General features: G+C 37.1%; 1 protein-coding gene across 5 annotated transcripts in view; it reads left to right on the plus strand.

Annotated features, from left to right (window-relative positions):
- PHACTR1 (phosphatase and actin regulator 1) overlaps positions 1-24466 on the plus strand; it is a 259159-nt gene that overhangs the window by 157043 nt on the left and 77650 nt on the right. For all 5 annotated transcript variants that reach the window (XM_087930868.1, XM_087930869.1, XM_026699598.2 and 2 more), the window contains exon 2: positions 6734-6898. In XM_087930868.1, the coding sequence (XP_087786994.1) occupies positions 6734-6898 (165 nt within the window). The remainder of the gene's footprint in view (positions 1-6733; positions 6899-24466) is intronic.

Consider the following 24466-nt stretch of genomic DNA (forward strand, 5'->3'; position numbering starts at 1 on the left):
TTCTAAAAAAAGTTAAAGTTCTATTAAATCTCAATTACTCATATGGATTAGCCAATAGTCTTTTATTTGGAAGTTGTTTGGCTGGAATTATGCTAGCATTTGGTGAAAGTTTGATTTCTAAAATGAAGTTAGTTGTAAAATGTTGATACCTCATGTAAAATGGCCTTATTTAAGCTCAAGGCTAGGTAAACAGTTAGAAAGGTATGTAAAGGTTTGTGGTTTAACTAGACTGCCATAAATTTTCCGACAGAAATTAAGTTAGAAAAAGAAACAGGCTATTAAGAGAACCATAAAGGCTTGAAAAAATAAAGGACAGAATTTTTGCTGTGTAAATTCTGCCAGTACCTTAAGGCTGCTTAATGGAAACAACTGAAGGCAGAAAAGCTGGATCATCCCAAGAACAGTCCATGGGCCAAGAAATGGAGAAAAGCTCTTCTAAAAGTGGAGAGAAGTTTCATTTAAAGTACGACCAGAGGAAGGCATCAGAACACTATGGCAAGAAGTAGAAGAGTTCTTTTTTACAGTGTTTCAAGAGTTACAAGCAACTTTCGTCAACATGCTTATATAGCCAGAGTTCCTGGCTTTAGCTATTTTGAGCAGTTGATACACTCTCCTCTTGAAGAATTGTTATTATCTTTACCATTCAGTACTGCTTTACTAGAAAGATAACTTAGGGCAGGGGTCTCCAAATTTGGCAACTTTAAGACTTATGGACTTCAACTCCCAGAATTCTTGGAGTTGAAGTCCACAAGTCTTAAAGTTGCTAAGGTTGGAGACCCCTGACCTAGGGCATGGTACTTTCTTAAAGTAAAGCCCTCACTCTTTGTTATCAAATTAACAGCCACTTGTATTGAATCTGACTTAGCCCTCAGAGATGGCATGACTCCTCAGTTACAAGCTGAAAATCACCAGAGTTCTCCTAGACTCAGAGGAATCCGTAATAAAATCATGGTAACTTCAAGCATCTCCCCCAGATTTGTTGATATCATTAAGAGCAACTGGAATGCCACACTGGAAAAGTAGATCAAAGTGAGAAAGAAATTCCTGAAGTGAACTATACTTGTTAGTACAGTATTTTCATTTACTGTACCCAATGTAACCTGTTGAAAGTGGATGTTCTACAACTTTGTGAGCTTCTTCAATTTTAATAAGGTGGAGGTGGGGGAACTTATTCCATATCTTTCTATCTTTTCATCAAAGAGCTGCATTCATTCCAGCCCAATTCCATGAGTTCTCAAAACTCTTGATAACATTTTCCTAAGAGCACAATCTACCCAGAGTTAATGATATTTTAATCTAATGGTATTAGTAAGAAGGCTGCATATATTCAGTCTATTTCACTTAAATAATTGTTTGACATATTGTATGGAAAAAAGAAAAGCAAAATTAGGGCTACCAGAGTTAGGCTGCAAAAATGTGGACAACTGGTAGATACATCTATTGCCTAGCTGTTGCAACCCACAACTGATTTACCTAGAGATTAAGATTAGAAGAGGCCTGCTGAAAGACTTTTACAGCTCATTTATTACAATTTATTCAGTAATATACCACCAATCTTACAAGACTCAGGACAATTAGCTGTACTGTACATCACCATAAATAACTGATAAAACATTTGCAATACCCCCAGTAAAACATACATAAAACAGTGATGATAAAGATAATGTAATTTAAACATTATACAGTATCACAGTTCCACATTATGTACCACACAGTGATTAAAGTAATGGCTTCAGGAAACTCACCACAAAGCCATGAGAGGGACAGCTCCCTTCTGTTGTAGTTCTGAGCACTTGGTATCTGCTGTTTGTAATCCGGAGACAATGGCCCTCTGTTTCACAAATTCCCCTTTAAAACTGTCCAAATGGATGGTGATATCTGTCAGCAGAGAATTCATTAGTTTAAATTTGTGCTCTAAGGAAAGAAGTATTCTCCCTTTGCCTTGAATCCTTCTGCATTTGCACAACTTCAGATTGCACCCTTTCTTAGATTGTCACTGCACTCAGTCACTCATGCCCTGGTTAGTCCATCTCACGTTTGGACTATTGCGGTCTATGTCGTGGGGCTACCCTCGAGGAGCATTTGGAAGCTACAGCTGGCACAAAATACAGCAGTGCGAATAGCCTTAGGGGCCCCTAGGGTGGCCTATGCTACACCACTGTTGTGCGAATGGCACTGGTCGCTGATTTGCTTCCAATTCAAGGGTTTGGTTATCACACCCTTTATCGCATGGGTACAGGTAACCTGTCTCACCCCAACTGGATTGACCTGCCCCACTCACTGTGGCAGAAAGAGACCTGCTCTCCATCCCATCAGCCAAGGAACTGCAGCTGGCAGGGCCCAGGAGAAGAGGCTTTTCTGTCATGGCTTCCATTCCTTGCAGTGTGAGACCCATCGCCACCCTCTTGGGCTTCCAAAAAAGCCTGAGAACCTGGCACTGCCCACTGATTTGGCAATGGGAGGGAAATTCAAAGCTGGCTAGTAGATTAATAGACTATACCAATTATATCCGTTTATTATCTTTACAATGACTGATCTTTCTATAGATTGTGAGGATAAAAATATTATGGAAGTTTCGCATTGGGAAATACTATAAATGTGCAGTTATTCAAAAGACAATGCCTCTTTCTCAGCAGTAGCTAATCCAATATGCTTGGCGTTCATTTCAACCTTGTGAGGTGAACGTTTTCCCAAACAACGTGGTCTCACATTTCTGAATGAGATTTAATATTAAAAATACTAGCCGCACACCCCTTTTGTGCTGTTCACATTAAACCTCTGGTGTGAATTGTTCAGAATGGTGGGTTTTGGGGTTTTTTTTAAGTAACAGATTCTCCTTATTAGAGTTCACTCTTTCTTTGGCAGTAGCTGCACAATTAATGTAGCCTCCTTAAAACTGAGTGGGAGAAGAAACCGCTGAGCCACTGAGAGAGAAAAAGTATAATGGCTGCCATAATTGCCATCCGCTGAGTAACTGAGTACAAGCAAGGTGGGGTTATGGACATGATATACTTTGATGGGTTTTATTATAGAACTAGGTGAATGGATATCCATATAACATCATTCTGAACTGCTTTAGAGCAATTTTGTTTAATTCTCAATTTCTTGCTTAGGAAAATGGTTGTAACAGGTTCACTTCTATTCAGTATAACAAGGAAGATCAGGGCTTGTATAAAAGGGGCCTAATGCTTTTTTTATTTAATGCCCTTCCTTTAAGTATATGGTTGGTTCCAGATTTAGCCCTATTGAAATATGTTACTTATGATTCATATAAGTGTAAAGTGTTCTTCAACACTTCAAGAAATCTAAGCAAAATGTGGAGTAAAAATAAAATGGAATAAGAGAAGAGATAATTACTGCCTTTCAATTCTCCTAACCCTTGCAAGTCAACGATTTAAATTATATGGGCCATATTTCCTGTCATTCTTATAGCAAAGGCTTCATCTTGAAGATTTAAGCATCACCATTGATTCAGTTAATTTAAACAATTTGTTGTGATACTCTGAAATTGGAAGAGAAAGAAGTAGACGTGGAAGGCAGGGGGAAGCGAGATTTACATAGGATGTTAGCTACAATGTACTTAACTGTGTTCTATTCAATGTATTTATTGAATAGAACACGGTTGCAGCTATATGGTTTGCTAAACCATAATGTATGCTTTGCAAAATAGGTAGCCTTGAGTTACGACCATCTGGTCATAAAAATGAACCAGTTGGCAAGCATCCGAATTTTGATCATATGACCATGTAAAGACTGTGAAAAACAGTCATGAGTTTTTCAGTGCTGTTGTAACTTCATATGGTCACTAAATGATGGTTGTAACTTGTACCAAAACAATAGGACAAGTGTATATCATATATGGAGTGTTCTCCCTATTATTTTCCATTGCATAAAGTGATGGGCAACCAATCCTTTTTAAACATTCTTTAGAGAGTCCAATAAACATGGAAAAATATTGCTGAATTAGCTTTATCTTAAATATCCTAAATATATGTTTAGTATGAAGAAGCATTTAAATTCATCAGATTGTAGAAGATGACCAGGCTGAGCCCAAGTGAGGGAGTCAAAAAATGCCTCATGTCATGAGTCTCTGCATGCCCACAAGAGATCTATGTCCAGGTCACCTTGAATGCCTTTCTTATCTCCTGCTTATTTCCCTTGACTGTTAGTTGGCCAGGTTCTTGTACAGAGTTTAAGCTTGCAATAAATCTTTCTACTCATTTGAACTGCCTGAATCTCCTGATGCTTGACACAAATAATCGTATTACTGGATAAGATATATCAACTCTGCATTCTAAAATTCTTGCAAATAACTGATTTCTACCTTTAAAATATTCTAGTCTATAGAAAAACCGGTATAATCATCCAAAAAGTTTTTCGCTATTGGTAATATTTCAAGAGCTTTGTAAAACTAAGACATTTAGACCAAAATTTGAAATTATAAAGTATTCTAACTGAATTTTGGGGCACATTTGACAAACGCAAAAACAAGGACCAGCTGAAAACTGCTCTCTAGTTTCTATAGAAAAGAGAGCCAAGCAGAAAAGAGAAAAAGGCACAAATCACTTTGAATATTGCTTCTATATATAGGGCTTGTTCTTGGAACAGAGCAGTGATGATCATTGATTATTTGTGTTTTTCTAATTTTTCTTCAAAAAAGATTATTTCTCAGACATTATAAGGTTGTCTAATTGCTCCTGCTACAAATAGTTGGGTAAAACCTGGCATATATAAACCGATACTTGACAATGATCATGTTTAAATTGATTAATTTTGATTTAAAACATTGATACCTTCATTCACTCAGAAGTTCCTTTCAAAAAACTTTACCTGTGATTTTTCAAACCAGGGTTAGCCCAAAGTGTAAGCTTATGATATGAGTAAGGATCAACATTATATTTCTCAATATTTTCCAACCTGCCTTTTGTGTTGTAAGTATAGTTGAGCATTCACTAAAAAAAGGCATGAAACCCCTACCACATCAGAGGAGTCAAATAAAAATATTTTATCACAGTTTTCTAAATTTCATAAAAAGTAGAATTAAATATATGTCCCCAAATGAAGCTGCAAATGAGTGAAATTAAAACAATTTTCTTCGTAGGGGCTATTCTTCCCATAGAAACTTTATAAATTATTTACCAGTCTGCTTAAAACACTTGAAAGATATTGACATAGGAATCCCTTGAAGTACATAATGTCTAACTTGAAGCACATTCATTTTAACAATTATTTATCTTTCCCCATACACTCCTGAGGAGTTTTAACCATCTGTTTACCTCAGTGCCAATCTGAGACAAGCAATATACCAGCACTTTTGAATTCCCTTTCGTCAATTGCCTTTCTGTGTCACATTTTAAGAAATATCCCCAAAATTATTTTTCTTTAGCTTATTTAGCTTTCTTGCACAATAGCTTATTTGCTGTCAGTTTTTATTGTAGTCATGTATTTTTATGTATTTCATTTTATGTATATTTTTCATGTTTTGTTGACTTTTTGTTTACTGTTCTCATGTAATAATTTGTATTAATGATTTTGATGATATGATAACTGCAGATTATTTTGTGTGACTTTTATTTGGTGTTTATCAGTAATATTTTACTATCATTTCTAATTTTAATTGCTGGGGTTTGTCAGTAATTGATACTGTGATTTACACGTTACATAAATAATCTACAAATACAACAATATTTTCTTTGAGTATTTATTGCAAGATATTTAATAGAACAAGCAACTCACCCCTTTTCTTTTAAATATCCACAGACCACTTTAAAGTCATTGAAAGGATATATTCCAATTGATTTGAATGTCAGTAAATCTTGCTAAAAAGATCCATAATGATGAAATAAACAGCTTCAGCCACCTCTATATCCATAATGTTCTTTGATTGCCTGATATTTCTGAATAAAAAAAAATTCAATCATATCTGAGGCTTGTTATCTTTTTAGGGAAGGCAGATTGCCCAGGATGGTGGGTTAAAGGAGATATAGTGTATAATGTATGTACCAAAGTCACTGTCAAACATTTAACATTTAATTAAGAAATTGAGCAATAACTTGCAGAAGCTTTCGATCAGGGCTGTCAAACTCACGGCTTGTGACCAGGATGCATCACATGCTGGCCACGTTCACGCCCAGTTTAGCGAAGGGGGGGGAAAGTCGCGATACATCATGTGATCCTGCCATGACGATGCAAGTTTGACACCTCTGCTGTAGACACTTTACATTCTCCAATATCTAGAACCTCCTTAAATGAAATGGAAGAAGGGGGAAATTAAGAAATGTATCATTGTAGGAGCACACACAAACTGCATTTTCAACACCTCCAAAGAAGCTGGATTCCCAGACTTGTGCAATACCAGCATAATCCTTTGACAATGCATGTTATAGAAGTGGCAGGCAATGTCTTGAGTTCTAGTTCAGCTCTAAGTTGTGTCATCCAGATCTCTTCTAGTCCTCCCATGTATTTTTTAAAGATAAACAGGAATCAAACTGCCTCAAAAATCTTCTTAAAGTTCCTTCATAATCTAGAAGGGAAAGTTCTATCTGATGTCTCAGGGATCCTCTTCCTGGATTAGAGACCATTTGTTGCAAAATGCTGCAGATTAATGTGTTTTTGGTAGCACTTAATTGGTCCACTTTCCGAATGGGGCTTCAACATGGATAAATATTGCCCATCTGTTTTACTAAGATGGCCTTCTTCTCTTTTTCTTTTTCTTTCTTTTGTGACAACCCAGCTGAGGAAGTGGAGAGACTGGCTGCAATGCGCTCAGACTCATTAGTTCCAGGGACACACACCCCTCCCATAAGGAGGAGAAGCAAGTTTGCCAATATAGGAAGACTTTTCAAACCATGGAAATGGAGGAAGAAGAAGAGTGAAAAGTTCAAGCACACATCAGCAGGTAAGTTGCAAGCCACTGAACTGGATTCATATTTGTTTTTGTTTTCTGCTCAAAAGTGAAATAAATTGCTATTCTACCATTGTCTCAACAATAGACAAACAGCTATAAACTGGGGAGTTGATAGTTCTATAGTAATTTATAGAATAGCAGTAGATGTGCTTAGGTAGAAACAGGAAAAAAAAATAAGACAAAACCAGAGGTCCCTTAACACTTTTCCCTCTACTGATTGGCCTCCAGATTTAAACACTGTGGGGGCACAATGATTAGAATGCAGTATTGCAGGCTAATTTTGCCGACTACCAATTGCCAGCAGTTTGGCAGTTTGATTCTTACCGGCTGAAGTTTGACTCAGCCTTCCATCCTTCCAAAGTCAGTAAAATGAGGGCCCCGTTTGTTGGAGGCAAAATACTGACTTTGTAAATTACTTAGAGAAAGCTGTAAAGCGCTGTGAAGCAGTATATAAGTCTAAATGTGATTGCTATTGCTAGTCCATGGTAGAGGTGGCAATTGTGGCAATTTTACAATGTGTGGACTTCAACTCCCATAATTCCATGCTGGCTCAGGAATTCTGGGAGTTGAAGTCCACAAGTCATAAAGTTGCCAGAGTTGCCCACTTTTGGCCTATGACCTGAACAAGGGCATCTTTTTTATCAAGTGGAAATGTATCACAACATGTTCCATATTTTTCACACAAAAAGAGGTTAGCACACTGTGGTGTCAAAATCCATCTTTCTCCATGGCATGTCTTGTATCTTTCCTTTTATGTATACTGAGAGCATTTGCACCAAGACAAATTCCTTGTGTGTCCAATCACACTCAGCCAATAAAGAATTCTATCTTTACTCACCAACAAGTCTCAATTTGTATAGATGCTTTGCTGGCATACATTTTCATCAATTTCCTCTCTGACATTTTCCTTCTTTATTGTTGCTTCCTGTAATATAAGATACGTTTTGACCAGATTTTTTAAAACTGCAGTACATCCAATATGTCTCTTATTAGTTGATTTTAAAAAGCCACATACCATTCTTTGCTTCCAGAAATCAACCCTTTTTAGGTTTCTCTTTAAATTGCTCAACATATTGTGCTAAAAGTGCTTTTCTATAAACTAGGCAAAGTGGTAAGTGGGTGTTAACTCCCAGTGTTCATTTATTTGCACGAGAGATAGGAAACTCATTCAGGAAGCCAAAGGGAATATCAAGGTAATTAATGTATAAAATCCAATTAAAATGTCTTAAATTTAGAGTAAGAGTCCTGATGGATTTGACTAAATGTCTATTTATTCAAGCATCCTATTTCCCTTGGTGGCCAATGAGAAGGCTTTTAGGAACTTTTCTTGCTCTTTCATCCCAGTAAGTGGTCTTCAGTACTCTGTTTCCTAAAACTAGGGTGCAAGCTTTCAAGTACAGGTAGTCCTCAACTTAATGACTACAATTGAACCCCAAATTTATGTTGCCAAGCAAGACATTTGTTAAGTGAGATTTGCACCATTTTATGACATTCCTTGCCCCAGCTGTTAAGTGAACCACTGCAGTTGTTAAGTCAGTGACACCGTTGGCTTCCCCATTGACTTTGCCAGTCAGAAGGTCATAAAAGGGGATCACATGATCCCAAGACACTGCAAAGGTCATCAGTAAGGGTCAGTTGCCAACGGGCTGAATTTCAATCACATGACCAGGGATGCTACAACAGTCGTAATAGAACAGAATTAGAATTCTTTATCAGCCAAATGTGATTGGACAGACAAGGACTTGGTCTTGGTGCAAATGCTCTCAGTGTACATAAAAGAAAAGATACATTCGTCAAGAATCATCAGGTACAACAGTTAATAATAGTCATAGGGTATAATAAGCCATCAAATCAAATCAGTGTAAAAAATGGTCATAAGTTATTTTATTTTCAGTGATGTTGTAACTTTGAATGGTTAGTAAACAAACTGTTGTAAGTTGAGGACTACCTGTATAGCAAAACCTTTGGGCTGGATGAAGAGGCATGAGAGAAAAGGAAATAGTTCCTTGAGGTGGAGGGAAACTGTGGCTCTGAAGATGAAATCTTACCATTTCGTAACTGGAACTGTTCTATTGGGGCAATTAGATAAATGTAAATGTCCCTTATGACCCAGGGCCAAAGTTAGGGAGTAGCAGTGATGTTGATAAATCTGAATGGTGATGAACTTGCATAGGAAACCAAGTGGTACAGTGGTTGGAATGTCATATTGTAGGCAAAATCTGCCCACAGCCTGGAATTCATTCCTAATGCAGCTCAAAGTTGACTCAGCCTTCCATCCTTCCAAGGTCAGTAAAATGAGGGTTGTTGGGGGGAATATAGCTGACATTGTAAATCACCCAGAGAGTGCTGTAAAGCATTATGGAGCGGTATATAAGTCTAAGTGCTATTGCTATTATTAGTGGCTGTTGTTTACTTAATGTAAACCACTCCAAACTTGAGTGCAGGAAGTACGATTCCACCAATAGAGTGGTCAATGTCTGGAACTCACTACCTGATTCTGTTGTCACCTGCTCAAACCCCCACTCCTTTACCCTCAAACTAACCTCTATTGACCTCACCCCATTCCTAAGAGGTCTGTAAGGGGCATGCATAAGTGCATAATCGTGCCTACCGTCCCTGTCCTATTGTCCTCATTTATTTGTACCTATTTCTTATATTTAAACTTATGTTTATTCTTATTTCTATTGTATTGTAAGCTTTTGACTAAGTAAATAAATAAATACATAAATAAATAAATAAATAAGAAGTCGAGGCAGATAGTTCTCGACTACAACGTTTACAACATTCATTTAGTTCAAAAAGTGACTTATGACCACTGTTCACACTTATGGCTGTTGCAGCATCCCTAAGGCCATGTATTAAAATTCAGATGCTTGGCAACTGGTTCGTATTTATGACCTTTGCTATGTTCCCGGGTCATGTGATCCCCTTTTGCAGTCTTCTGACAAACAAAAATCAAAGGGGCAGCCAGATTCACTTAACAACCATATTACTAACTTTAAAGACTGCAGTGGTTCACTTAACAGCTGTGGCAAAGAAGGTCGTAAAATGGGGCAAAATTCACTTAACCACTGTCTCGCTTGGCAACAGAAATTTTGGGCTTAATTGTGGCTGAAAGTCAAGGATTACCTTAATATGGTATTTGCTTGTTTTATTTATTTGTTTGTTTGTTTGTGTCAACTCATAAAACATTTTGTATACACATTTTATAGTTGACAACAGAAATGGGGGGAGTTTCAAAGAGCAGGCGGCAGTGTGGAATCAAAAGTACATTCCATTCATATTTTCTTCTAAGACTGGTTAGATGGCTGAAGCTTCTGCCTTGAAAAAATCTAGTTGGAGAATATGATTGATGACTCTTAGCTATGGACGTTTTTTGTTGGATGATATACTCAGAGGGGTGGAGGGAAAAGCAGGATCAAGGATGACAGTGAATTATGTATCTCAGAGTTGGCTACGCCCAGATTAGCGCCAGATGTAGAATAATGCCTTCAAATAGATCCTCTTTAGTTTTGGGAGTGTGGCTCAAGGCTCAAGATTTAATTGGAGTAACTGCCGGAACCCTAACAGATTGTTTCTTTGTTTGTATCCCACCTTCATTGTTTTTATAAATAATTCAAGGTTAAAAAAAGCATACTCAATACACCTACCTCCGCCTATTTTCTCCATAACAGCAACCCAGGATTGATTTGAGAGAGAGTAAATAGCCAAAAGTGACTCAGCTGGTTTTCATGGCTAAAGGTAGGACTTGAATGCAAGGCCATCTGCTTTCTAGCCTTAACTACTAGATCAGGGGTGTCAAACTCGATTTCATTGATGGCTGCATCAGGGTTGAAACTCTAAATGGTCACTAAATGAACTGCTGTACGACGAGGACTACCTGTATTTGGAGCAAAGTAGTCTTGTATATGTAGCCATGACTTGTATGACGTGTAGTCATGTTCTAGGGTCTGCTAAAAATATTTTTTTAAACAAACCTCCTTGTTTTTCTTTCGATTTTTTTGCTAACAACAAAGCAATCCTGTACCCTCAAATCAATTTCCATTTGAGAGAGAGAGAGAGAGAGCAATCTAGAGCTTATTCAGACACTTAATCACTTCAAGCACAGTATTTGAACAATCCAAACCCTCAAGAGGAAGGTTGTTGTTTTTTTTAAATCCTTTAATTATGTAAGCACCTCAGTTCTACTTATGTCTTGAACTTTCTGCTGTTCTACTTAGGGCAACAAAGCCTGCGTCCTTTGGGAATGTAGACAAGAGACCAGGTGGTGGATACTTTTGTAGAACACCAAAAACACTTGGCCGTGTTCTGATGAAAATATATCTGCAGTGTTATTTCCTGCAACACATCCTAGGATTTGAGGAGTTGCTTTTTAATTACGAAGGTAGCACCATAATTTCTCCCCAGGGGCATTGAGAATATTGTTAGCCTGGTGATCACCAAAAGAGAAAAACATTGCCGGTGGCTTTTCTCTGTAAAATAGAGGTCTTAGGGATCATTGGTGGGTGCCTTCCACTTCTTCATTCATATTCTCAAAGGGATTTAATTTCCCCCCCCCCCCCGCAATTTGGGGGAGGCGTATGAAATAATAATCAGCAGAAGTCACCTGCATAATCAAGTCTCTCACCTCAACTTCTTACCACTCATAGTACTTAAATTCAATTTCAGCTGAGAATTCCTTACACAGGTCTAGCAATGATAGGTAGTTCTCAACTTACAACCACAATTTCTGTTGTTAAGCAAGGCAGTTGTAAGCGACCCGTGGCCTATTTTATGACCTTTTCTTGCCACAGCTGTTAAGTGAATCACTGCATAAGTGAGTCAAGTGGTCGTTAAGCAAATTCCCCATTGATTTTGCTTGTTAGATGCATGCTGGAAAAGTTGCCAAAGGTGGTCACATGACTCCAGGACACCACAAACTATCACCCCCTGCCCGAATTTTGATCACATGACCATAGGGCAATAGCTGTAGGCGCAAATACCATTTGTAAGATCCCTTTTTCAGTGCTGTTGTAACATTGAATGGCAAATGGCTGTAAGTTAAGGACTAGTTGCAATATTTTATTCTTGTGTTACATATTCAAAGAATGTGATCTAATGAGCTGAAGAACCACTGTGGTTGAGTCCATATATAATGTTAAATATAAACCATAGCTTAAAATCCCATTCTCTGGGTTCACATGAATTAGCATAATATAAGTACAGTACTCAACCCTACTGTGTTGGGGTTCCTGACATGGGACGGGAATGTTTTCAGAATGTCAGAATTAAGAAAAGGGATCCTAACTATGAATTCCACTTTCTGATTGATTGATTGATATTGATATATTTTTCCAAATGTAAATCTTCAGATCAGAAGGCACAATATACGAATGTTATTTGGTAGATCTCTACTATGATAAAAGCAGTTCTCACCTATCCCTTAAATTGGCATTCGTTGTTGCAACTGTCTATTTTTTTTTAATGAGACTTTGATAATATGGACGTGACGTCCAATGAAAGGAGATCTTTATTCAGCTTCTCTGCAGCTGAATTTTTTGCAACCTCTTAAAAATCTGCTGCACTGCAAATTTGTAACCATTAAGAAGCAAACTTTGACTTACTGGATTGAAAAGGCTTTTTAAGAATGTACTCACGCTCATGCTTTTTGGTTTAATGACACATTTGGAGTGGGGGAGATCCTTCAATGTATCCAGTCTTACAGGGTAGAAATGTTTAATGAGGCCATTTGGATTTTATGCTAATTACACTTCCAGCTGCTATAAAGATTATGTACAACAGCTTCAAACTGCAATTTTGTAGCGCCATTCTAAAATGGTATTTTCCTCTACCAAAGAAGGAGAAAAAAAATAGTGTGAAGTTCATCTGGAAGGAGGGACTTTATATAAACAGGATAAAAAAAACTCTAACAGGCGAAATAAAAGTGTTTTCTCTGCCATAATTGGTGGAATATGTCACATCTCAAAGGATCTGTCATCAAAAGTAGCAATAATGGTGTTCCTGGAAGTGCAGATGCAATTTTTTTTTTAAAAAAATGAATAAGATAAATGTGTGTCAGTTCAGCTGTCACACTGAAAAAATTTGCAGTTTGCATTTAAACAAACTCAGTGCCAGATATCTACTAATGCAACTGACCACATAACAAAGCTAAGAAGATTTATATATACTGTATACATATATATTTTTTAGAATTTGGAGCTGAAATTTGAAATCCGTGTCTAACACTATGATATATAACTCTACTCAGAAATGTTTTTTACTGCTGATGGTTGGCAGGGGAATTCTGGGAGTTGAAGTCCATGCCTCTTAGAATTGCTAAGGTTGAGAAACATTGATTGACACATTGGTGCACGTTATTAACTGCTTTATTTATGCAGCGAAGAGAGTTAAAGTTAAAACCCACCACTTCCTTGGATAAGTTTTTGTAATAAAATCTTAACTGTCACACAATGTTTTGAACTTGTATCATGAGAACGTTCTGAAAAGAGCCTATTTTTCGATGATGTATACCCGAGTCTTCCTGCCTGAAAGACTCTCTTGTTTAATCAATAAAATCCCCCAGATCCATTTTTCTACTGAAGGTGTTCAGTGTTTTAGAACCATTTTGTATGTGATGAGCGTCTCCTTGAATGGACACTCAACCAAAAAAGGCCTAGCTGGTATCAAATCTCTGATTAGTGTAACAGCACTGTAGCTTTTGTAGTCATAGGTCACAGTCTACATCCGGGCTATCAAACTCGATTTCATTCAGGGCCGCATCAGGGTTGTGTTTGACCTCGGGGGGATGGGGTAGGTGTGGACAGGGTGGGTGTAGCCAGCTTTACGTCACTGGTGTCAGGGCGCCTGTTGTGGCCCTAGTGCTCTGCCAGCGAAAACGGGCTCCTGAGTTCTGTTTTTGGCTGTAACGGCTTCCTGCAATCCTCTGCCAGCAAAAATGGAGCTTGGAAGGGCTACCTAAAGCCCTCCCAAGTTCTGTTTTAGGCTGAGACAGTTTCCTGCAAACCTCTGCCAGTGAAAATGGAGCTTATGAGGGCCTCTTGTGGCCTTCCCGAGCTTCATTTTCTCTGGCAGAGGCACCGTGGGCCGGTCCTTCTGACTGTTTCCAGGGTGATCCCACAAGCCAGATCTAAACACCCCTCAGGACGGATTTAGCCCACGGGCCTTGAGTTTGACACACCTGATCTATATGGTTCAGATCCATACTGTAATATATTTTAAATATTACCAATGAACTCTCCCTCTGTCCTCACCACAAGACTGAAACTAAGCCATATAATTTAGAGCAGTGGTCACCAACCAGTGGGCCAGGGACCACGTGTGGTCCGCGAAAAAAATTTGGTGGTCCACAGAGAAATGTCACCCCCAAAGCAATTAATCCAAGCTGCATGGGAACACAAGGCTGTGCTGCTTGCATTGCGAACAACATGAGGTAGTGAGGGGAGGGGGGAAAGGGCAGAGGGAGGGTACTTGCCCCACTCACCCCACGTGCCTCGCCTGGTCACCGGGCTGCTTCTTTCCACTTTTTTCTTCTTCTGCTTTTGGTTGCATGCAAGGAAAACAGCAAAAGTCTTTCTTTCTCTTCTGCAAACTCTGCCAGAAATGAGTCTTTGGGATCCTGCAACGCATCCTGCTCTAAGAGGCTGCGCCGGCATGACAAGTCTCACAAAATTCATTTATAGCAGAATTTGGGGGAGAGAAAGAAAGTCTTCTGCTGCTTTCCTTGCATAAGGCAAAAAGTCTCTCCCCCCCTCCCCCCCCCCGAGAATAGAGCTGGAGATGGTATCTTACAATCCCAAATAAACAATGATTGATAGGTAGGAAAATGGGGTGGGGAATTTTCCTGCACACTTTTTGGGGGGATTTTCCCATGGTCTCTGGTCTGCGGGATTTAAAATTATGAGTTTGGTGGTCCTTGAGGTCCAAAAGGTTGGCGACCCCTGATTTAAAGGAAAGTGGCACTAATAAACCTCCCGTGATCTCATCACAGTCTTCTTAGAGTTAGGTATTCCTGAGCTGAATCTTGCTGATATCCATTGGAGTCCTGATTGGGAAAGAGGGACCGTGAGTCAAAGAAGGATGCCAACCCTTCATTAAATGTATTTGTTCACATTCAATACTTGATGGAAAATAGCCATTACTCAATGGTAGAACATTAGCAAGACTTTTTTTGCTCTCTGAAATTCTCCTCTAATCTTGGATTGCAAAGCTCATGATGCTTTGTTTATCTTAGTCATTTTAGTAGGAAATGTAGGAGATGTGCGTAGGGCATCTTGGGAGATATCCACAGACATTAAGCAAAATGTGACTTCAGACAAAAGAGTGTTCAAAGGAAACTTCCATAAATAATCATGAACATCTCTGCCATAAAAAGGATTAAACCCTTCCTTTGCAGCACAGTATAGCAGCAGGTGATAGGAAATGAGAAACAAAAGGAACTTTGAGCCTTGGGACATTCTTCCCATAGGAATATAACCCAACGCGGAGATCGGTATTTTTCAGAGCTCCAAGTTATTAGAGAACTTACTAGTAATTTTTGGCCACCTGTTTTCTCTCAGCCAAACCTAGCTCACAAAACTAACAAGCAAGAAGCAACAATACCCCAAGCAAGCTAACAATAAACAGCCCAACCAAGGAACCTTCAAGACCGCTTCCTCCACCTACATTGTCGGGGCAAACCACCAGAATATAAAATAAGAGCAATCCCCACTCCCTAGTATAACACTGGTGCTGTTAGCTAGTTTGGTAATTAAATGTCTGCAAGAAAACAACCAAGATCAGAGAGCACCAAGGACCCTCACAAACTTGTATTATGGAGATAAAATGAGGGGGGATCTTTTAAGTATCCCACCTTGCTTTTTCAAGAGAAGAAGCAGAATATAATTGCTATTGTAAATAGCTACAAATTAATAGCTGCTATGGAGCACCTTTTAAAGTTATCTATTATTTTTGAGTGCTTCATCTGATGATTTAAGGATGCAGCCTCTAAGGGGTGATATGGTTATGCAGATGAGTATACTTTTCAAATTAGTTTGCATCAACTTTCGCCAGCTTGGTAGCCTCCAAATGTCTTAGATATCATAAATTTGATAAGATGGCTTCATGGAGTTATGACTTACCATATACTGATCATCATGTCCTTTTCTTTTCAATTATGTGCAATTTCCTTCTGTATAAAGGGGTAGGTTAGAATCCACTTAGCTTAATTTTTCCATATTTACTTGTCTTTCATTAATCTTGCCAATATTAACACTAAGGTCCCTACCAGCTGATTAAAAGGCTACCCTGTTACAAGAAATTGTAGGCAGAATTTAGAAAAACTCATGATTGCCATGACTGAATCATTGTATGAATATTTGCAGGTACTTGGGAAAAGATGGGGATGAAATCGACTGAAAATAGACATAGTGATACTTATTACTACTTAATGAAAATATACCATAATGTAACTAGACTTTGCTCATACTGATTTCCATGGTTTTCTTTAAGGATTTCTTAAGCAGGGTTCTCTTCCTCCCCCAAAAATTTTTACCACGTATTTCCAGCGTGAGAACTATTCTCTAGTTGAAAGAATTGTTATTTGGAGAGTCTGGGGAAATTAATCTTGTGCCTGTTGGTTTCCTACAAAATACATTGAGTCAAGAAATTCACCACAATTTGTCTGAACAAAATAAAATATTGTTGCAAATAAGGCCTTAGAGTATGCATATTCTATGGGGTTTCCATCTGATGTAGCTGCCAGAACCAGATAAAGGCTTGTTGCTGAATATATGTGAATGTATGAGATGCTTCTTACACAAATATTCTTAATGAATACATTATTTACTACATAGGATTCATAGCAATGTTGTCTCTTCTTTTTTATATATATTGTTTTTTTTTATTTTAATGTTTTTTATTTTTATTCTATATAACTCATTTCTTTAAAAAAAGTTTTTATTTTTTTAAAACAAACATATACAAACAAAACATAAAAACCATCTTTCATCTTAGATATATATACAGTGTGTCAGTTGGTTACAAATCTTTTGTGCTATCCTTTTGTAGTCATTTCTCAATTTATATAAATTTCCACATTATCAAGCTAACATATGCTTATATGCTTATCAATTATTAATCGTCCATGACCAAACTATTTATTCTATTACTTTATACGAGATATTTCAAATTTTATTTTAAAATTTATGTTATACTTTCATCCAATGGTTATATATGACTATATTATATTTTATATCTATCTATTAAACCTATTACAAAATCAACAAATCTATTACATTACCGTGTCTTTTTGTCCAACCATTAATAAAACAAATCTCATATCATGTAAAATAGTTTATCTTCTTGTTCTCTAATTTCAAATTTCAATTTACTCATTTCAGCACAGTCCATAATTTTCTTAATAACTTCCTCCTGCATAGGTATTTTATAGTTTTTCCAATTCTTAGAAAACACAATTCTAGCTGCTGTTAAAACATTTACAATCAAATACTTCAGTTCTTTATTGTATATTTCCAGTATAATTCCCAATAAAAAAAATCTCTGGTTTAAAGTCTATGTGTTCTCTTATCATTTTTTCCAACCATGTGTGGATTTTAGTCCAATATTTTTTTGCATCCGAACACGTCCCCCACATATGGTAATATGAACCAGGTATCTGATGAATTTCCAACATTTATCCGATTTATTCTTAAACATTCTCGCAATTCTCGTTGGGGATAGATGCCACCTGTAAAACATCTTATACAAATTTTCTTTATATGCAGTTGACATTGTCAATTTATAATTTTGAGACCACAATTTTTGCCACTTCTCTAAATCGATCCCATATCCAAAAATTTTCCCCCAAGCAATCATCATTTCTTTAACTTGTTCTTCTTCCAGTTTAAATTCTAAGAAATTCCATAATTTTTTTTAATTACCTTTTCATCAGTACCCATCAAAATTTTATCTAAATCAGTCAACTTATTATAAATACCTTCTGTTTTAAAATCTTTATCAAATCTAGATCGTACTTGCAAATATGAAAACCAATTCATTTTTACACCTTGTTCTTCCAACGCTTGCATAGATTTAAGTTCACCCTTTTCATTCAATATCTCACCATATTTAACTGTTTGTTCCTTTTTATATATTAGTGGATAGGAAAAAGCTTCAATAGTAGATATCCATAATGGAATTTTTAAATAATATTGTCTTTTTGTCTTCTCCCAGTTCAAAAACAGTGCCTCTCGAATATAATGTCTTCTAAAGTACCCCTGTGTTTTAGTTCCCTTATATCAAAAGAAAGCATGCCATCCTAGCAGCAAGTCATGCCCTTCTAAAGTCAATAGTCTAGTGTTTCTTAATGTTATCCATTCCTTTACCCACAGCAAACTTGTCGCCTGGTAATATAGCTCCCAGTTGGGCAAGGCAAACCCTCCTCTTATTCTTGCATCTTTAAGTTTAAGTTTTATTCTTGCTTTCTTTCCCTGCCAAATATATTTAAACACAATTCTGTTTAAGTCTTCAAAAAACTCTTTCCCTAGTCGAACTGGAATTGTCTGGAATAAATACAGAATTCTAGGCAATACATTCATCTTAATTGTAGATATTCTCCCAATCAATGATATTTGTAAATTTTCCCATTTTATCAAATCTGTCGCAATCTGCTCTTTGAGTTTAATATAATTGTCCTCCTTCAATGTACTACATCTTGGTGTAATGTGTATCCCTAAATACTTAACCTTATTTGTGATCTGTATTTCTAAAACTTCTTCCAACTCTTTCCTTCATCTTGCTAACATATTTTTTGTTAATATCTTTGTTTTATCTTTATTTATTTTCAAATCTGCTACTTTTCCATATTCTTCTATCTTTTCTATTAATTTAGGTACTGTTTCCAATGGATCCTCTAGTATAAATACCAGACATGTAAACATGTCCTTCTTCATTTATTAATTGATTAATCTTTCTTGATTCTCTTTCTTTTCTCAATTTATAGGCTAGCCATCTGCCTGGTTTGTTTGCATCTTCAAAGTAATTCATCTGCAAAAGTTTGCAATTTATACTCTTCCTTTTTAATTTTCATTCTTTTATTTCTTTATCTTGTCTAATATTCCTATGCAGCACTTCCAAAGTTAACACAAACAGCAGAGGTGACAGTGGACAACCTTGTCTTGTCCCTTTTCTTATATCTATGGATCTATATCTATGGATCTATGGATTCTGTTAATTCTCCATTTACCATAATCTTTGCAGTTTGTTCATAATATATCATTTCAATGGCTTGAATAATTTTTTTACCAAAGCCCATTTGTTCCAATTGCAATAACATAAATCACCAACTCACATTGTCAAAGGCTTTTTGTGCATCTAGAAACATCAAAGCCATTTGCTTTTCCGGACGTGCCTCATAGTATTTATTCCAAAGTGTCCAGAATTATTCTCACATTGTTTTTAATTCATCTCTTTGGCAGAAAACCATTTTGGTCAACATGTATAAAGTATAAAGTTATTTAAGTATCTTTTTTGTCTTTCTGACAAAATTGAAGTGAAACTTTTATAATCTGAATTGAATTAGGTCTATAATTTTTAACTTGTTGCCGGTCTGTATCCTCCTTCGGTATAAGTGTAATATATGCTTCTGACCATGTTTTGGGTATTCTTTGGGTATTCTTTTCTTTAACATAACTTCATTCATAACTTCTAACAGATGGAGATTCAGTATTTCCTGGAAAGTCTTGTAAAATTCCGTTGGCAATCCATCTGGACCTGGTGTTTTTCCAACATTCTGTTTTTTTAAGGCTTCTGTTAGTTCCATCATCGTTATGTTCCCTTCTAGAATTATTTCAATGTCTTTAGGTATCTGAGGTAAATTTGCTTTCTATAAGTATTGCTTAACTTTTTCATCTTGAATATTCTTTGAAAATACAGTTTTCCATAGTAATCTTGTAGAATGTTTTTCTTCTCCTCATTTCCATAGTAAACATGTCCTTCTTCATTTATTAATTGATTAATCTTTCTTGATTCTCTTTCTTTTCTCAATTTATAGGCTAGCCATCTGCCTGGTTTGTTTGCATCTTCAAAGTAATTCTGTTTAGCATTTTTATTTTTTGTGCTAGTTCCTCTTTTTTCCATTAATCCCATTTTATGTTTAATTATAACCATTTTATTCTTAATGTCTTTTTTTGCGGGAACTTCTGTAACTCTTTTTCCAGTCTTTTATATTCATCCTCCAAAGTTTTTAAAGTCTTTTTCTGTTTTATATTTCTTTTCCTTGTATAGCCAATTATCAAACCTCTTGTGTAGGCTTTCATCATGTCCCAGAGATTCTGTAAAGAAGTATCCTCTTTTCTATTTTCTTTAAAAAAGAAAATCAATTCTTTCTCTATTTTCTGTTTAAAGTCTTTCTCCTTTAATATCGTATTATTAAAAGTCCATCTAGATCTCCTCTTATATCCTTTTCAAATAACTGTCATTGAATTGTGGTCTGCCCAAGTGCTTGGTTCTATTTCAATTTCTCGTATATTAGTAAGTAGTTCTGCTGACATTCATATCATATCTATTCTAGACCATGATGCATGTCTGTTTGAGTAAAAAGTATACTGCTTACTTTCCAGATTTCTCTCTCTCCATGCATCTTTTAAGTTTAATTCTTCTATCATTCAAAAGATTTTGGTAATATCTTTCTAGCTTTCTTTATTGATTTCTGCATTTTATAGTCCAACCGATCATTAATTATTCCATTAAGGTCTCCCATCATACAAATATTAACATAGTCCAGTTCAATTATTTTTGTATGTAATTTCCTGTGGAATTCTTCTTGATTATCATTTGGGGCATAAATTGCAATTAAAAATGTTTTAACATTATTGTCCATTATTTCCACCATCAAAATCCTTCCATCATCATCTGTATAAATTAATTCTGCCGCAATTGTATCTCTAATATATAAGATCACACCTCTTTTTTTGGATTGTGTCAGCGATGTAAATAATTTGTGTCAGCGATGTAAATAATTTCCCTAATTTTTTTTTTGTTTCAATACATATTCATGTTGTTTTTTAATATGTAGTTCTTGTAGACAAATTATATCAAATTTTAATTTCTCTAATTTATGAAATACTTTTCTTCTTTTAGCAGCCAAATTAAGTCCATTTATGTTAATCGTAATCAATTTTCCTTCATCCATGTTAAGCTTTATAAGAGGGTTTTATTGCTCTAGTAGATCTTAATTCTCGTTGCTCTCTGGGTACACCACCTACTGCACCTTCTTCTTTTTCTTTTTCAATTACTGCTATACACTCCTCTTGAAATTCAATTAGTGACTCTTTTCTTTCTTCTTCCTCCTTTCCTCTAAAAAATTCTAAATAGAATAACTCCGCTTTTCCAACTGTATCAATTCTGTGTCTTTATTCCTGCCAAGTGAACAAAAGGCCTTCTGGCATCAACCATCTGTAGTTTATTCCTCTCTTCTTAAGGATCCACTGCCTGAGCTGAATGTCATTAGAATCAAAATCAGAGTAGACCTGGAAGGAACCTTGGAGGTCTTTTAGTCCAACCCCCGTGCTGAAGCAGGAGACCCTATACCATTTCAGACAAGTGCTGTCCAGTCTTCTTAAAAGCCTCCAGCAATGAAGCATCCACAACTTCTAAAGTCATGCTGTTCCACTGGTTGATTGTTCTCACTGTTAGGAAGTTTTGCCTAAATTCCAGATTGCTTCTCTCCTTGGTTTAGTTTCCATCCATTGTTTCTTGTCCTGCCGTCTGGTGCTTTGGAAAATAAATTGACCGCCTCCTCTTTGTGGCAGCCTCTCAAACACTGGAATACTGCTATAATGTCCACCCTCGTCCATCTTTCCTCTAACTAGCCATACCCAAATCCTGCAACCGTTCCTCATACGTTTTAGTCTTCAGGCCTTTAATCATCTTAGTTGCTCTTCATTTCATTTTTTCCAAAGTCTCAACATCTTTTTTGTAATGTGGTGACCAAAACTGGAGGCAGCATTCCAGGTGTGGTCTTACTAAGGCTTTATAAAGCAGTTTTAATACTTCAATGATTTTGATTCTAGGCCTCTCTTTATACAACCAAGGATTGTATTAGCTTTTGGGGTTGCTGCCACACACTGCTGACTCATGTTTAAGTGATCGTTCACTAAAACTCCAAGGTCCTTTTCACAGTTACTGTTTGTAAGCCAGGTTTCACTTACTCTCTCCTTGTACCTTTGGTTTTTCCTGCCCAGGTGTAAAACTTTGCTTTTCTCCACATTAAATTTCATGTTGTTGGACAGGGCCCATTGTTCAAGTCTTTCAAGATCTTTTTGAATTCTGAGCTTGTCTTCTGGGATGTTGGCTATTCCTGCCAGCTTAGTGTCGTCTGCAAATTTGACGACACTAATTTGAATACTGTATGCATTGCTGAAAGCTCTACTATGTTCATTTACGTCATAGAAAATCTAGCACCAGTTTAAAAGCCAAATTTACTTTTTGGCTTAGAAATATGCTTCCTAAATATAATGCACAATCTAATATTGTCTCATGAATCTTAACAGTGGCATAACTTGAGAAATGGAAATCTATTATTCCTGTGCAGTCATTTATAGATATTAGAATATATATAAAAGAAACTGAGTGTGTTCACACATGCATTTTTTAGAAAACACCAATAGAGTTAGCGATTTAGGAATCCGTTAAAAGATATGCAAGAACCAATGTGGTGTAGTGGTTAAGACATTAGGCAATAAAGCAGGAAGCCATGAGTTCTAGTCCCAGCTAGGTATCCTTGGTCCAGTCACTTTCTATCAGCCATAGGAAGGAGACAATGGCACGCCACTTCTGAAAAACCTTGTGAAGAAAACCCCAGAAACTTGTCCAAACAATCTCTGAGAATCACACATAATTGGATGGAAGGGGAAAAAAACCTAGTAAGAGGAAGAAGCTGTTTTTCCTGGAAAAAAATCAGAATCACTTGATCAACCTTAGATGTGGTTTTCCCCATTCAGACTGGTAGTTGTGGGATTTGGGAGCCCTTACCGGCAGCATTAGAAGGGCATCAGAGACAAGAAAGCTTTTCTTAAATCCTGTGTCTCACAGTCTCAAAATTAGTGCCACAGAAATGAAAAACAGAGAACCACTCCATGTATTCATGTGTTTTCCTTCTAATTCTCATCTGGGAATGGTGGAAGAATTCCAATTCCATTATAGTTTAGCGTTCAATAACTTTTTCATTGTAACTCTAGAACAGGTTGAACTCTGCCCTAAATATTAACATTACAATAATAGGAAGTGATTGCTAATAAACAATGGGAGGAATATCAAATTACATTGTGAGGTAAGGTCAACATAACGACATCTATGCACTGCAGACATGAAAACCAGTGATTGGGTCATACTCAATGCTAATTGAATTTCTAATCTTTTTTTATTTTTTGCTTAGATTTTAACAAAGAAGCAGCAGTTGTTGCTTTATCTGGTGAAAAGAAGAGACACTGGAGTACATAATTGTGGCGCAGCACTGCTGATAATGTACAGATTGCATTATTTTGTCCCATAGTTGTTGCCCCTTTGCTAAATTCTTCAGTGAAATGATTAGGAACAGTGGTGGGATTCAAATTTTTTTACTACCGTTTCTATAAGAGAGTGCTTAGAGTGCATGCGCAGCATTCAAAATACACCAATTTCAAGCACTACAGCTTACCTTCTGTCATGCCCCTGTCAGAATCTGTTTCCGACGGGGAAGCCGAGCAGCTGACAGGGAGTGAGAGTGTGGCTCCGGTGGTTGTGGAAGAAACTCGGGAAGGGCAAAGTCTGGCTGGGTAGAGCAGGGGAGAGGTAGAGCAAAGCAGAGGGAATTCAGAGGAAGATCCAGGCCCACCCCCTCTTCATCCTAGGGCATGCAGGAAGGAATGGAGAAGGGAGCAATGTCAGTTGCATGGCTTACGGGGGAGGAAAGGCCCTGATTCCCTTCATTAGCTGCATCTGGGAACACAGTGTTTAAAAAGGGAGGTTGCGCACATCAACTTGTGGGAAGTAAATCGTGAGTTATCTTTTATGGTCGAGGCTTATCTGGATTCCTGGCATCTTCCCAACTGTGTATGTTTTGTTGGCCTTTGAAGTTTGCAATTACTTGTCCTGCCCTGTCCAATTAATTGCTGCAGCGTGGTTTGCGTGGATTTTTATTTACAGTTTATATGTACTTTGTTTTCGGACTGAATTTCATTCATTTAAAGACTGTTCTTGGGAGAGTTTTTTCTCCAGCTGAAGGTAATTGGACTTTGGGGACAAAGTTGGAGGTTTTAAAGGGATTTTTCTTACTTATGTGACTGTGTTGCCTTTGAGCCATGCCCCGGGTCATCACACCTTCTAGGGAAGTCCCAGAAAATAAAACAGCTGAGGTGCGGGAATCCACTGTGCCACGCAAGTCAGCTGAGCTGAAAAAAATGAACATATAGGACAGGATAGGTCAGGGATGGATGGGCAGAGCCAGCTGATCATCAGAGCTACCAGTTTGGTAGAACCGGTCCGAACCGGCAGCATCCAACCACTGATTAGGAAACTCAATTGGTCAGCAGTATTTAAGACCCC

Source organism: Pseudonaja textilis, chromosome 3 (genome assembly GCF_049901715.1).
Source record: "Pseudonaja textilis isolate UNSWEBS1 chromosome 3, rPseTex1.2, whole genome shotgun sequence".
In the NCBI taxonomy this organism is placed as follows: domain Eukaryota; kingdom Metazoa; phylum Chordata; class Lepidosauria; order Squamata; family Elapidae; genus Pseudonaja; species Pseudonaja textilis.